General features: G+C 38.2%; 2 protein-coding genes across 6 annotated transcripts; both read right to left on the minus strand.

The window, feature by feature from the left end:
- Positions 1 to 41: 41 nt before the first annotated feature.
- Positions 42 to 9,246, minus strand: LOC122051320 (prolycopene isomerase 1, chloroplastic-like). Of its 4 annotated transcripts, XR_006131427.1 has the most exons (11): positions 9,018 to 9,245; positions 7,024 to 7,247; positions 6,412 to 6,522; positions 5,131 to 5,184; positions 4,205 to 4,492; positions 3,156 to 3,347; positions 2,879 to 3,037; positions 1,771 to 2,007; positions 1,064 to 1,383; positions 804 to 964; positions 42 to 626 (listed from the first exon to the last, which is right to left on the minus strand). XR_006131427.1 is itself a non-coding variant. In XM_042612387.1 (10 exons), exons 1-9 carry the CDS (start codon positions 9,172 to 9,174, stop codon positions 1,069 to 1,071), a joined length of 1,701 nt encoding a protein of 566 aa, XP_042468321.1. In that variant the 5' UTR covers positions 9,175 to 9,246; the 3' UTR covers positions 646 to 964; positions 1,064 to 1,068. The 4 variants fall into 4 exon arrangements, 3 of the variants coding, with proteins under 3 accessions (XP_042468321.1, XP_042468320.1, XP_042468319.1); XM_042612387.1 differs by lacking the exon at positions 42 to 626 and having other exon boundaries at positions 646 to 964; positions 9,054 to 9,246; XM_042612386.1 differs by lacking the exon at positions 42 to 626 and having other exon boundaries at positions 646 to 964; positions 1,060 to 1,383; positions 9,018 to 9,246.
- A 165-nt stretch (positions 9,247 to 9,411) lies between these two features.
- LOC122051323 (probable beta-1,3-galactosyltransferase 8) lies at positions 9,412 to 12,669 on the minus strand. 2 transcript variants are annotated; one of them, XM_042612392.1, is made up of 8 exons: positions 11,310 to 12,669; positions 11,016 to 11,231; positions 10,870 to 10,934; positions 10,583 to 10,782; positions 10,169 to 10,514; positions 9,967 to 10,092; positions 9,756 to 9,865; positions 9,412 to 9,677 (listed from the first exon to the last, which is right to left on the minus strand). In XM_042612392.1, the coding sequence occupies exons 1-8, from the start codon at positions 11,520 to 11,522 to the stop codon at positions 9,529 to 9,531; spliced, it is 1,425 nt and encodes a 474-aa protein (XP_042468326.1). In that variant the 5' UTR covers positions 11,523 to 12,669; the 3' UTR covers positions 9,412 to 9,528. The 2 variants fall into 2 exon arrangements, with proteins under 2 accessions (XP_042468326.1, XP_042468325.1); XM_042612391.1 differs by having other exon boundaries at positions 9,412 to 9,865.
- Positions 12,670 to 12,689: the final 20 nt, after the last annotated feature.

The following is a 12,689-nucleotide window of genomic DNA, read 5'->3' on the forward strand; positions in this document are numbered from 1 at the left end:
AATTACAATCATAATATTATTAACAATAATCATAATAGTAATGATAATAAAGATTAATTTTTGAGGTCCACTTCAATTAGCTTCCTCTGCAATGAAAACGCAAAATTGTAAGGTTCTTAATGCCTCTCCTCTCTCGGCCTCTCGGGCACACAAGACACAATTCTTTCTATTTTTGCAAAAAAATCAAAACCTTCCCTTAACAACTTCCTCATAATTCTCACTTCCCCTTCTACAACCGCACAAACACTAATTCCTTCCCAACAACATCCACCACCAAATGCAGGTTTGCATTGATCAGGAAAACAAGTGCCCCTCAAGGCCTGTCGTTCTCCTTCACCACCGGAGTTGCGGCGGTGGAACAAGCTGGGACAGCAAGTAGTTAGTGAGGGAGAACAGCTGGAGACTGAAGAGGATAGTGAAGGTGGCAGAAGAGATAAGGAAGGTAGTGCATGTGCATGTCTAAGCTGAGGCTTTCCTCACTCAAGCCACCTTCTTGTTCGTTTTCTTTAGAGTGGTAGGAACTCCATTCCTCTTGATTTTTGTGCGTAAATCACAAGTTCTGTTCTTTCTTGTGGTTCTAACTCATGTGAAAACTATCAAAGGCCCAAGAACCTAACAAATGCTTCCTGGGAACATTTTTAACAGTTCAGATGAAGAAATTTTTGGCATTAAGAATCATGGAACTTCTACAAATAAGAAAGACTGCTACTCATGTTATGTTCCATGTCCCTGAATATATATATATATATATATATATATATATATATATATATATATAAAAGATGGGTGTTCTTCCCTTTTACCTTACTTTTTCTTGTTCTATTCTCAATTGGACGGCAAATCCAATCATCAATTGAATATACGTCGTTGTGAGGTAGCTGTTCTTTCTCGGTTTGAAGCACTTCCATCGCGATCTCTAGCTTGAATGCATGTCATTTCTACTGCCCTTCAAACTTGGTGGAAGCTATGATAATGTTTACAAAGCCAGTGAACCAAAATCGATCAGTAGCTATGTAACAAGGAGAAACCATTTCATCAACAAAAGAAGTAGCTTCTTACATACAGCAGTCAAATGCCAATGGCATCGAGAAGCTCAGAGTGCTGCTTGACGGACACCAAAGTGTTGGCGACAATGGCACCACTAGCTGCCACTGCTGGAACACCAATGCCTGGGAAAGTTGAATCGCCGCAACAAAATAGCTGCAGAATTGGTGTCGAATGGCCAGGGAAAGTCCCTTTTCCTGCCTTTATGGCTGGCCCATATGTTCCTCGGTTCCTCCTGAGAAACCTTCGATGAGTCAATGGTGTTCCAACTAATTTCACGTCACATTTCTCACGGCTAAATCCAGGGCCAAGGACACGCTCAACTGCTCTCCACATCACCTGAAACATTTTTTCCAGAGGTAACAAACCATGGAGCAGTTCTGCTTTCAAATAGAGATAAAAAGAACAGATTTCAACTTCAAAGAATTTAAGCTAAAGTGATGCATCATGGAAAAGGATACTCACATGGAGAATCCGTACCAATTTATGCATCCCGAGGGATAAACAATCTCACATACTCGGGATGGTCTAGTGGCTAGCACATTACCTCCTCCGTGTTAGCCCAGTGACGGGTTGCCGGGGGCACTGGGGGTGAGCGTATTCGCCGTAGACAAACTCACAAAAAAAGAACGAAAACTAGGAACATAGTGAAACAAAGTAATCCAAACCATCATACAAAGTAGACATGAAAATAATGGATGCTAGAGTGCTGGTAAATACGAGTACCTCTGATCTTTCTTCTTTTAGTTTTCGGTATACTATGCTTCTACGATCAAGCCCTTCCCACAATCCAAAGGGTTCTGTTCCTGGAGTATAAGCATGCAAGACGTGCTTTCCAGGAGGTGCTAATCCCTTACCATGTACACTTGGAATCGAAATTAATACAACATTCTGATCAGCATCTACACCCCTGCTCCAGTCATCAACAACTATGTGATGGATCCCCAAGTTTTCTGGTAAATTCTGTCAAATCCTCATTGTTAGTCTACTCGAAGAGTAACGTTGAGTTTATTTCAAGGGGATAAAGCAAGAGAGAGAATTTAGTTTAAGTGGCAAAGAACAGAAACAAATAGCATTGTTTTCCTTCTGACAAATTTCACACAACTTATTTCAGCAGAACCCAGAAGGAGATAGTAATGTTACTTTCTGTTTATTAAAGACTCAAAACTTACCTCCACTTTCACCTTTCTTTGTGGGAGATAAAATAGAGGTATTACATCAAGTTAAATTATTTTCTCTTTTATTTTTTCCTAAAAGTAAATGGGAGACATTGACAAATTTCTTTCTTTTAGGTTTCGTTACAATGCAAGTCAAGTTGATTTTATGGAAATGCTTATCTGAAAAGATAAATATTGACATGTTTGAATGAATGGAAGGAATTATTTTGCTTGTTTAAAATTGACATGGTGATAGTCAATGAAGGTTATTTGTTATTTCATGTGGCATAAGGAGATATCGGCAATACCCTACAGCAAAATACTTAACAAACCCAACATCTGGCTTTCCTCAATGACCGTCATAATTTTAGTTAGCTTTTTCTCTCTAAATAATCATTCTAGCTCCCTCATGAGTAGTAAGTAATAAAGGGGGACATTTAATTGCAAAGAAAATGTCTCTCATAATGGCAGTGTGAATGTTTTTCTTATAGTTATTTGGAGAATTTTTTAAAGTTTTATACAAAAGAACATACACAGTGAAGGCATCAAGAAAGAGATCAACTGTGAGTTTTTTAATAGAAGATTTTGATCTATGATAAGAGTTAATTCCTACTCATAAAAGTAGATAGCAATTAAGGAGAACTGGAGTAGAGAGCTGTTAGTGACCATCAACTTACCTGTGCATCAAAACCCAAATGAAGGTGCATAAATGATTCACACTGAGGGGTTGCTTGAACCTGATCTCTATAAGTTTTGGGGACAGATTCTACTGGAAGCAAATTGAGGGTGTCCCACATAGATGCATTGCTTACAACAGCCTTTTTGGCACGAATAAACTGGAAAGAGAAACAGTAAGTAGAAAATAATTTGTTTATAATCTGTCAAATCCATGATTCAAAAAATGTCGAGAAAACAGCTATGAAGGGCCGAGGTAAATGGAGTGATGAAAAAAACCTGCCCACTTCTTAATTTGACACCAGTAGCTCGACCATTTTCAATGACAATTTTGTCGACATGAGCACCCAGTGCAAGCCTTCCCCCAAACTTTTTCAATCCTCGAACAAGAGCATCAACTACTGCTCCACTTCCATCCAATGGATATTCAAGGACACATCCTGGTTTATACCATTCAGCAAACATATACACCTGGAATAAACATAAATAAGAAAAACATATAATGGTGAATTCATCAAATTAGTAGAATTGAATAGGATCTGCATATTGAATGGTTTGGTTGTTGTTTTACATGGAATATAAGCAGAATAGTTGAAATAGAGGAGAGCATCAGATGTTCTTTGTGATTGTAAAATACCTCTAACATGTGAAGGAAAATTCCACAAAACGACGGTTAGACCTGCTACTATGAGCCTATGATATATAAAGCTAAATGTTGGACTATGACTCAAACACATGAGCAGAAAATGAGATATGAGAATGTTAAAGTGGATATGCAGACATATGAGGATCTACTAGATAAAAAATTGAATATTAGAAAGAAAGTCAAGATTGTGCCTATTGAGAAAAATCTCTAAGAGACGTATTTATAACAGTACAGACATGTGCTTAGACAACCTATAAATGCTACAACTAGATGATGTAAAACTATGATGCACATTAAATGAGGAAGAGAATGACCAAAGAAGATTTTATCAACACCGATAAAACAAACTAAAATTCATTTAAATATAGATGAAGATATAGTAGGGGATAAAACTCAATGGTATAGAAGGATTCATATAGCCGACTCTACTGGGATAATGCTTGATTGTTGTTGTCGGCAATATGTTGTTGGCATGTCTATTTGGCTGGATTTATTCAATCATCATAGTACCATAGAATGTATATCTGTTTAATTAGTATATTACAATTGCTAAAAAAAGGCAAATTCAAACCTCTTAAGTTAGAAAATGCAAGATACTCTGATTGCAGTTGACTGCCATATAATCTGAGAAATATATTTTAAAAAATCAAACATAAATTCTCACAAGGTAAACAGAACTTACAATTTCTGCTGAAATTATGCCATCAGATTTAACTCCCGCAAGTAGAAAACATAACAGATCCACCCAATTACGGATAAAGGGATGTTTTAGCTCAAGAGAATCAAGTATCTCTGAGAAGGGTCTCAAAAGTTTCATAGCACCAAAAGCTCCTTGGGGCCCCATCTGGATGAATGACTTCAAGAGTGATGGAGCATATCTTGCTGCTGCAGTTGAGAAAGCACCCCAGTCACCTCGTATAGAAAGAGGGGGGAGAGCCATTGCAGCTGAAGATAATGGGAGAACTGCATCCTGCAGTGACATTTGGCAATTCATTTATAAAAAATAATAATAATGAAAGGTAAGGTAAGAACTCAAACTATCCAAACATGTCCCAACTGAAGAAATTTAGAGATTGCACAGCCGGCTTATGTACTATCAGCCAACCAAGAACAAGTAAGAGGAAGAGAGCTGATTAAAGAGTACAAGTAAAATTTAATTGGCTTCCTAGTATGAGATAGGATGTTGGTGCCTGGCTTGGGAGCTATATGGGACTTCAATGAATGCAAATGGTTAAGCATGATAGCATAACACAACAAAAATAGCTATTTGAACTTAAAATGGCAGGAGACTAATGGCTTTCAAGTTTCAACCTCAAACCATGGTTGAATTATATACATGCAGTTTATGTGCCTTGCCAGAAGTTTGATGATCAAAGTAGTTTATTTTCCCTTCTTTTTAAGGGAAGATTTCAACATGCAGTTTATGTGCCTTGCCAGAAGTTTGATGCCTAAAGTAGTTTCTTTTCTTTATGAGGGGAAGATTTCTACACACAGTTTATGTCTCTTGCCAGAAATTTGATGCCTGAAGATTCAGATGACAGGTTGTAGCAAAAACTATGAAATCATAACATCAAAGAATACTGATACCAAAGAATACTGATAACTCACAAGAAGCTTTTTCCACTCATGAACAGCATCAAGACTTACATATGTCTCTAGGTCCTGTAAATGATCCAGTAAATTATCAGGTATCTAAAAAAATAAGGATAATGTTCAATACAAACAATACAGAGAGAAAAAAAAAAAAAAAAAAAAGAAAGAAGAGACAAACTTATACATGTCTTCTTTTTCTGCAAGCAACAAAACAAAATTATGTACTTCATGGGATTAGCTATGTGATGCTAACTTAAGATCATAAACATGGATTGCCCAACTGCGTCAGAAATATTTATTATTGGCTGTAAATTAAATAAGTAGGACACCAGGACCTATTTAAATACAGGGACCTGTCCTCTGTACCAATCCCGTATGAGGCATGTTTATCCTGCCAGTTAACTAGCTATGAAGCACTTCCTAAATCCGCTTTCACTTGTCTAAGATGTTTAATAAACACAATACATGAGTGCTAGAATATTGTTCTAAATGGGTTTTTCACTGGAATCTTTGAAAGATCACGTAATTGCAACTAGCATCATCACTGGCATATGGCAAATGTCTGTATCGATGTATGTAGAAATAAGTTGCCCACTGAAGAAATTCATATTCCACATAGAATGTCGATTAGATAATAACTGCAGAATTCCAGAAGCTTTCCTTCAGAAGCCTTGGATACATGGTCTTCTGTGAGGTACATTCTTGGGTGGTCAATACAGTCATTCAAGCATGGATACACCCATTATGGATAGTTGGCCTCGGTATGCAAGGATCTTCGAGGGTAAACAGTTACATTGCTCTGATGCTCCAGAAATGGTTTGGATGTTTACATCTTTGGGAGAACAGAGGACCAAAAAAAGCTGCTGGAGCTTTTCATGCAATGCTCTGCAAAATGCTGCAGCTCCTTCAAGTTTATCCTGCAAGTGACCATTCACTAAACTTTGAAATGTGTTCCATGTTTTCCGGTCTTTTGTCTCTATTTTAATGTTTCAGTTTAACTTTAGACCTTTACTATCTGCTACATTTGTCTATTAATGTAACTCCAGTGTGAACGTTTTCACACTTATCTTTTTCATAAAATAAAAAGGTAACATTTTCCAAAAGAAAATAGAGGATAAAATATTTAACAAGCATAAAATAAAGCATTACAAACTGCTGGTGATTCACTCTGCTGCTCAAAGACGTAAACTTCAATCTTTTGTCAGAGATTTTTCATGCACTCAGGAAAAAAAAGACAAAGGAACTATAAAATAAGCTAACAAAATAGTCCATGAATAACAGAATAATCCACATCACCTTAAGAAACTCTGTAGGCCCAATACGTGACAGGAATTCACCTTCTGGAATGTAGACCATCCATGAATTGTAACTCGCACATGGAATTGATTCTCCCAGTGCATCAAGAACCTAACGGATATACAAAATTGTTAGGGATGAAGAAATCCATTGCTGTTACAGATTCCAGATTGCCTTCACAAGATCAATTTGCAATTAACAAAGAGACTTTGGGTCCCCAGGATAAAGAAAGTTAAGGGTAAGAAACAACCATAAAGTGCTTTATGATTACAGGATACTGAAATATTCCTCTAGTGTGAAGGAATAAATTACTGCCGCAATAATTTTTTTTCTTTTCTTGGGTAAACTGGCACAATTCATCGTGCAGCTAAAATAAATAAAAAGTAAATCCAATCAGAATCTCCTTACTGACTCATTAATACCTTCAAATCACTTTGCCTGCTCCATATAAAGTGATGGAAGATGAATTACCACATGGCCTATCCAAGACTATGATTACTTTACTGCATGGTAGTATTTATTTCAAAATCCATAAAGCACACAAACAGACATTTCAGAGATAAAGGGAAACATACATTCAAGAAACTTCGTAAATATGGCACCAGGAATCACCTGTGCAATAGGATTAGCTTGAAGTCCTCTCGACTGAAATCCAGAGAACAGAGATGGTCCTGAATCAAATTTGTAACCTTTTACGTCAAAAGAATGAGCAGCACCTCCAGGAAGATCATGACTTTCTAAAACCAGAACATCTTGCTGATATCTAGCTGAAAGTCCAGAACAACATAATCCGCCTATACCACTTCCAATAACAACTATATCTGCCTCTGGCTTCCCTGGAAGACACATATTAGTTAGAACATAGAAGAAAAATTTTCTGGAAATTGAACCTTTAAAGTCTGTGTTGAAAAGAACAGACCGTTGTTACAAAATCACTAGGCCAGAGTTAAGCATCGATATTTTCTCTGTTACTTAGTTCTTCTTTAGTGCCTTGAGAGCAATTAACAGCAAATTTAGAAACAACCATGTTTACTAATGTTGATGTCCACATTTGGATATTATTTCATTTACTTGAAAAGAATAATAATTAAAAAAAGGCAAATCTGATTCAAACAAATCCATTTTATACCATTAATAGTGAATTTAGAAACAAAAATATTGTGGTGCAACTATTTTCTTCGATATGTAGCATATGAAACAGACAAAAAAGAGAATGATAGGCACACTTTGTCACCTTTGTATAATTGTTGGATATTGAAATTTTGTCTCAAACAAACCAACTGTAATTTAGTTTTCACTATTAGCTACATGCAAAAGCCCAATTAATCTTTACAGAACACTCACTATCACCTGAATAAGTGAAGCTCTCTTTAGGGGATCCCCATCTAAGTTTTCTGTATTTAGATTGAATAGAGTTTCCCCTCATGTATTACATGGTATCTAAACCATTCCATCTCTAATCCTCCGATGATGTTGGAAATGAAAGGGTATGCATGAATTAAGAGATAATGTCTTCCCTCTACATGACTGAGTGAAACACTCTTGGGCATACATGAATATTGTTGGACCCTCCACCTAAATGGGTGACATTTTGGATTGAATTTAGCTTTCTCTTACGCTTCTACAATCTTCCCTCTCTATCTCAAGCTTCACCTGCTTCTATTTTGCATCAAACAATGACAATATTGTTGTCAAAGGAGAAAAATGACTGAGAAGCAAATACTCCATATGCTGCAAATATCTATATAAAAGGCAATGATGTAAAACCAACTAATAATTATACATTTTTTTAGAATAATTTTATAAGGCATGAAATTAACTAAACTCTGAATTAAGTTATATAATACAAAGGTTATTAATGGTTTTTTAAAATGGATTATCTTTATAAATGAGTAAATATGTGTCAACCTCTTTATATATTTGGATCATGTTTTGTCATTTTCTGGTTTTATCTTTATTAATCTTGTTTCAGGTAGCGTCAGGTTATCAGGTAGGGTCAGGTTATCAGGTAGTGTCAATATTGCCTTAATTATATTGGTTGGAGTATACTCGGTGGAAAAAACCTTCAACCTAGAATCTAGATGTCTTATCAGCAAACAGCAAGAAAAGATGGAGAAGAGGAAAATGATGTGTCAAACACTCAAGACAAGATGATTCCTTCTAAATGATAACTACTCACACGCAAAACTACTCAAACCACAGTATGAAGAGAACACTTCCACCATTCAGCGTGTGTATATGTTTCTAGCTAAATTAATAAGTTGATTATTATGTCACATATTGCTATTATGGCTTATTGTGCTCCCTATTGGCATAGACCTTAAATATTCCAGTTTGGATTTTATTCGACTTCGACTTTGCATTTTTCAAACTTGATATATTATTATATTCCAGTTCGCTTTTTATTTTTTTCTTCTCACAAAATCCATTTAAAATCAAACCGTCTCAACTCCTGCTTGTAAGGATATTTTAACACTACGAAGACTATTTCTTGTCCATTACTTATAGCATTCCTACAAATGCATCATACAAATGATAACAAACCACCTGTTCGATTCATAATCAACCAAACTAAGGTATTAGGAAAAGGGGAAGAAGCATATCACCTGGAAAGGGATTTCTCGATTCGAGAGGGGGCTCACCGACGGATGCGAGCGTCGCGCAGAGCTTCCGCCGCCTCCTGCTCAGCGATTTCCTCAGCCGCGAACGGGGCGGAGCCGTCGAAGAAAACGGCGAGAATCCGAGCCCCAGCGGAGCATCCATGGACGATGGTAGCGACTGAGACTCGAGTGGCCGACCCGAGACACCCTCTCCTTCCAATGAAGTGGGTCCCACTCGTCTCCACTTCCGTCGGGCCACCGGTCCAACTTACCTCTGAACCGATATCTCAAGAACAAGATGACAAAGCCGCCACGTTTCACTCGGACCGATCTTGTCTGCACCAGACCGGAACGGAATCGACTCGAACCCACTAGTAAAACATACAATAATTTCTCATAATTCAATTATATGAAATCATTTCCCACGAAACATCTGTCTCTTCTTATTATCTTTAATTCGAGGTACAAATTAATTAACTTAACTAATTAATTAGTCTCTTAAAAGTGATTTAATAATTCAGAGCGCCACGTTCCAAATCGCCTCAGCCGCCTCTCCGCACGTGCCGTGCACCTCCTTCATCCTCTCCACCGGCTTGCACACTCCGCTGCACGGCCAGTCAAACGAGGCGATGCAAAAATTACCGGACTCCGCCTTCCACTCGCAATCTACCATCAAACCCATCAAATCAAAATTTTCAGGGGGTGTTTTTCGAAAACTTCCAACTCGATTGCGGGTAACTTTACCGGGAGGTGTTCCGCAACACATTCTCCGCTCGTCAATGTGTTTGACTTCCAATCCGATCAGCCACGAACCCAACGAGACATCTTCGTTTGCATATTTATGAAGTATCGGCCTGAAACAAAATTATAAAATTATTTCAAATTATATATATATATATATATATATATATATATATATATATTTGAAAATTGTAAAGAAAAAAAAATTACTTACGCATTAATGGAGATATATGACGCAAGGTCTTTGGAGATGGCATAGATTTGGCCAGTGGCGTGTCTGAAATATTTGTTCCCTTCTTCTCCAAATTTCCAAAATTCCGGCTCATGGTATTTAACATCCCTGAATTAATTAAAAAGAAAAAGATAAATAAATAAAATATACAATAAATAAAATCGATCCGAAGCGGTATGCTTACTTTTGGTATAGAACCGGACCGGATTTCATGCAGCCGATGTACACTCTGGGCTTGTTTCTATATTGGGCAAGCGTGGCGACGAGCATCCCTAAATTGAGATGCACGTCGTCGTCGACCTTGACGAAGAAATCGGCGTCCCAAATGGCGACGGCGGTCGAGAAGAAGGCTCTGGTCTTGGCGGAGAGCTTGTGGTATCCTTCTAAGTGATCGAGCCGGAGGAAGTCCTTCGTCTCCGCGTCTTCCTCGTCGATGGCGCGGTCGACGGCTCCCCCCGACGTCGCGCTGTGCCCGATCACGAATCGCACCACCACCCCCTTCTCCTCCTCCAGCCTCTTCAGCTTCGCTCCTACCCTCAAAATACGCTATTTATTTATTTATTTATTTATTTTATTTACTTGTTAATTTTTAAAATACCTGTGGGCATCCACGTAGCCCTAACGGCTTCCCGCCTTTTCTGGCTGCTGAAAGCTGTGTTGATTCCGACGACCACGAACGCCTTTTTCAGCTGCTTATTGTAACTGCCGCCTCCTCTTCCTCCTCCTCTTCCTCCGTTCAGTCTCATCCTTCCAACTGCCAGTTCCATCTCCAGTTTCGATACCGATTTGTCCAGTGCTCTTCGATATACAATTTATGGCAAAAGCATCAGAATCATGCATTCGAAAATCGAAACTGAAAACAGAGAGAGAGTTCAATCAGCTCACTGGATGACTTGATGAGTTCTCGACACTTGATCCATCACGTCTCCGGTCTTCGCCTCCTCCAATCTCTACGAACGCAAAATTGTTAATATGACGGAAAAAAAAGAGCTTAATCTTTCGACGATCAAGGATCGTGTTCGAGTTCTTACACGTTTCCGGTCGCAATCTTTGGAGTCGCAGGCAATTCCCGCTCTGTTTTCGGAAGCCACCAGGCTGCTGATTCCGCTGCTAAGGAGCAGGCCCAGGAAGAAGCAGGCCGCGGCGAGGAGGACGACGGTCTTCACAGGCAAAGGTGGTCGGAACCGGGGCTTCTTCTCGGCCGCCGGCAGCTGCTGCTGCTGCTGCTGCAGCCTCTCGCTCACTGCCTTCATCAACCCAACCATCAGGAACATTAATTTCAGTGAGTTGAGCAAACAGAGGAGGAGTTGTGGATCAATTTATACCATGTTTCGTGATTCCAAAGAGCTGAAGCAATTGTCTGGCGATGAATTAAATAGCAAAGATTTGTGAGAGAGTGAAGGATTAATAACTAGTATCAGTTGCTGTCGCAGCACTGAATGAATGGTGGTAGTAAGGTGGTGGGAGTTTTGAAGCATTTGCAGGGAAATGGTTAAGTTTGGGAGGAGATTTGTGTGAGCCTTTTTTGCTTGTGTCATGCACTTTGTGTGCAGGGTTGCAGAGTGTGAGTGTGGGCATCAAGTCGGTCGGTTCTTCGTCACCTATGTCGTCGGCACGATCGAGCTGGCTAGACCCTTATCAAGTTGGTCACACTGTATGATGGCTTGAGTGATTCTGAGTTTTCTTAATGGTACATTCAAGTCAAATGAATTTAATGACAGATTCAGGATTATAGCACTCAGTAGGGTTTTGTTGCTAATGAAGCACAGATGGATACATATACCCAAACAGATGTTTGGTTGAGTTACTCAATTAAAGAAATCATCATTAATTTCTGTTTTCCATTCATTAGCATAATCTAACAAACAAATGTCAACATTGTACTTAAAAAAAACAATTTCAAATATCATTAAGTAGAAGCATATCATGTGGCACTAGTGAATGCTATGCTAAATGCAGAAGGAGAATAGATTTGAGATGTATGAAACATGGCATTTCAAGAAGAGGGGGAAGAAGCTTTAAAGATTTTTAGCCATCAAAGAGAACTAAATGCTAATAAGTAACTGCTGTTCATATCTGAAAGATAGACTTTGTATTTTTTTGAACTGACATCTATAATTGGCATGAAAATTATCATTATCTGAAACAATGGACAAAAGTCAAAGAAAAAGCCTAATCTTATACTTTTTCTTTCGTGTAAGCAAGCAAGCTTAATGATGGGCACTTGAAGCTACATAGAAGTCACGCTAAAAACAGCTTCTCATTCTCTTTAGTCAAGTGCCTATTAGGTAGATGTTTGGTGGACAAGTTGAATGTCTCCTCAAATTTTCAAAATTGTAAACAGACTAGTTAGAAAATACTAACCTCGATGAGAATGGCCTAATGAGATTTGCAACTGTTCAAGCATCTTTAACACAAACTTTATGGCATTTAGAGGATTTCAAAGTAACAAGATGTACCTGAGAAGTCGCATAACAGAATGCAGAAACCCAAGAAATCCATGCCAATCCACAACTAGAAATGCACATCCATGTTTATTTGCTTGTTGAGCTACAAGTAACCTAGCGAACAACCAGCGGTAAGGATAAAATTGTCAGCTATAATATTGCAATGGTAATATATATTTCTCGGGCATTCCTCGGTACAACTCTTGTAAGTGAACCATCACATATCTTGAAGTGTGTTAGATGAATGCAACTAATCCA

This window comes from Zingiber officinale, chromosome 3A (genome assembly GCF_018446385.1).
Source record: "Zingiber officinale cultivar Zhangliang chromosome 3A, Zo_v1.1, whole genome shotgun sequence".
Classification (NCBI taxonomy): Eukaryota; Viridiplantae; Streptophyta; class Magnoliopsida; order Zingiberales; family Zingiberaceae; genus Zingiber; species Zingiber officinale.

Bases quoted from the DNA above. Each gene is read 5' to 3' on its own strand.
- LOC122051320 (XM_042612386.1), bottom strand. From the start codon at position 9,174: ATGGATGCTCCGCTGGGGCTCGGATTCTCGCCGTTTTCTTCGACGGCT. The intron at 6,523-7,023 runs GTGATTCCTGGT...TATATCCGTTAG, and splicing joins AAGCTAATCCTATTGCACAG to GTTCTTGATGCACTGGGAGA. The intron at 3,038-3,155 runs GTTTTTTTCATC...TTCTCTTTCCAG, and splicing joins TCAAATTAAGAAGTGGGCAG to TTTATTCGTGCCAAAAAGGC.
- LOC122051323 (XM_042612391.1), bottom strand. From the start codon at position 11,522: ATGACACAAGCAAAAAAGGCTCACACAAATCTCCTCCCAAACTTAACC. The intron at 10,935-11,015 runs GTAAGAACTCGA...TTGCGTTCGTAG, and splicing joins AAGATTGCGACCGGAAACGT to AGATTGGAGGAGGCGAAGAC. The intron at 10,515-10,582 runs GTATTTTAAAAA...TTTTGAGGGTAG, and splicing joins GGCTACGTGGATGCCCACAG to GAGCGAAGCTGAAGAGGCTG.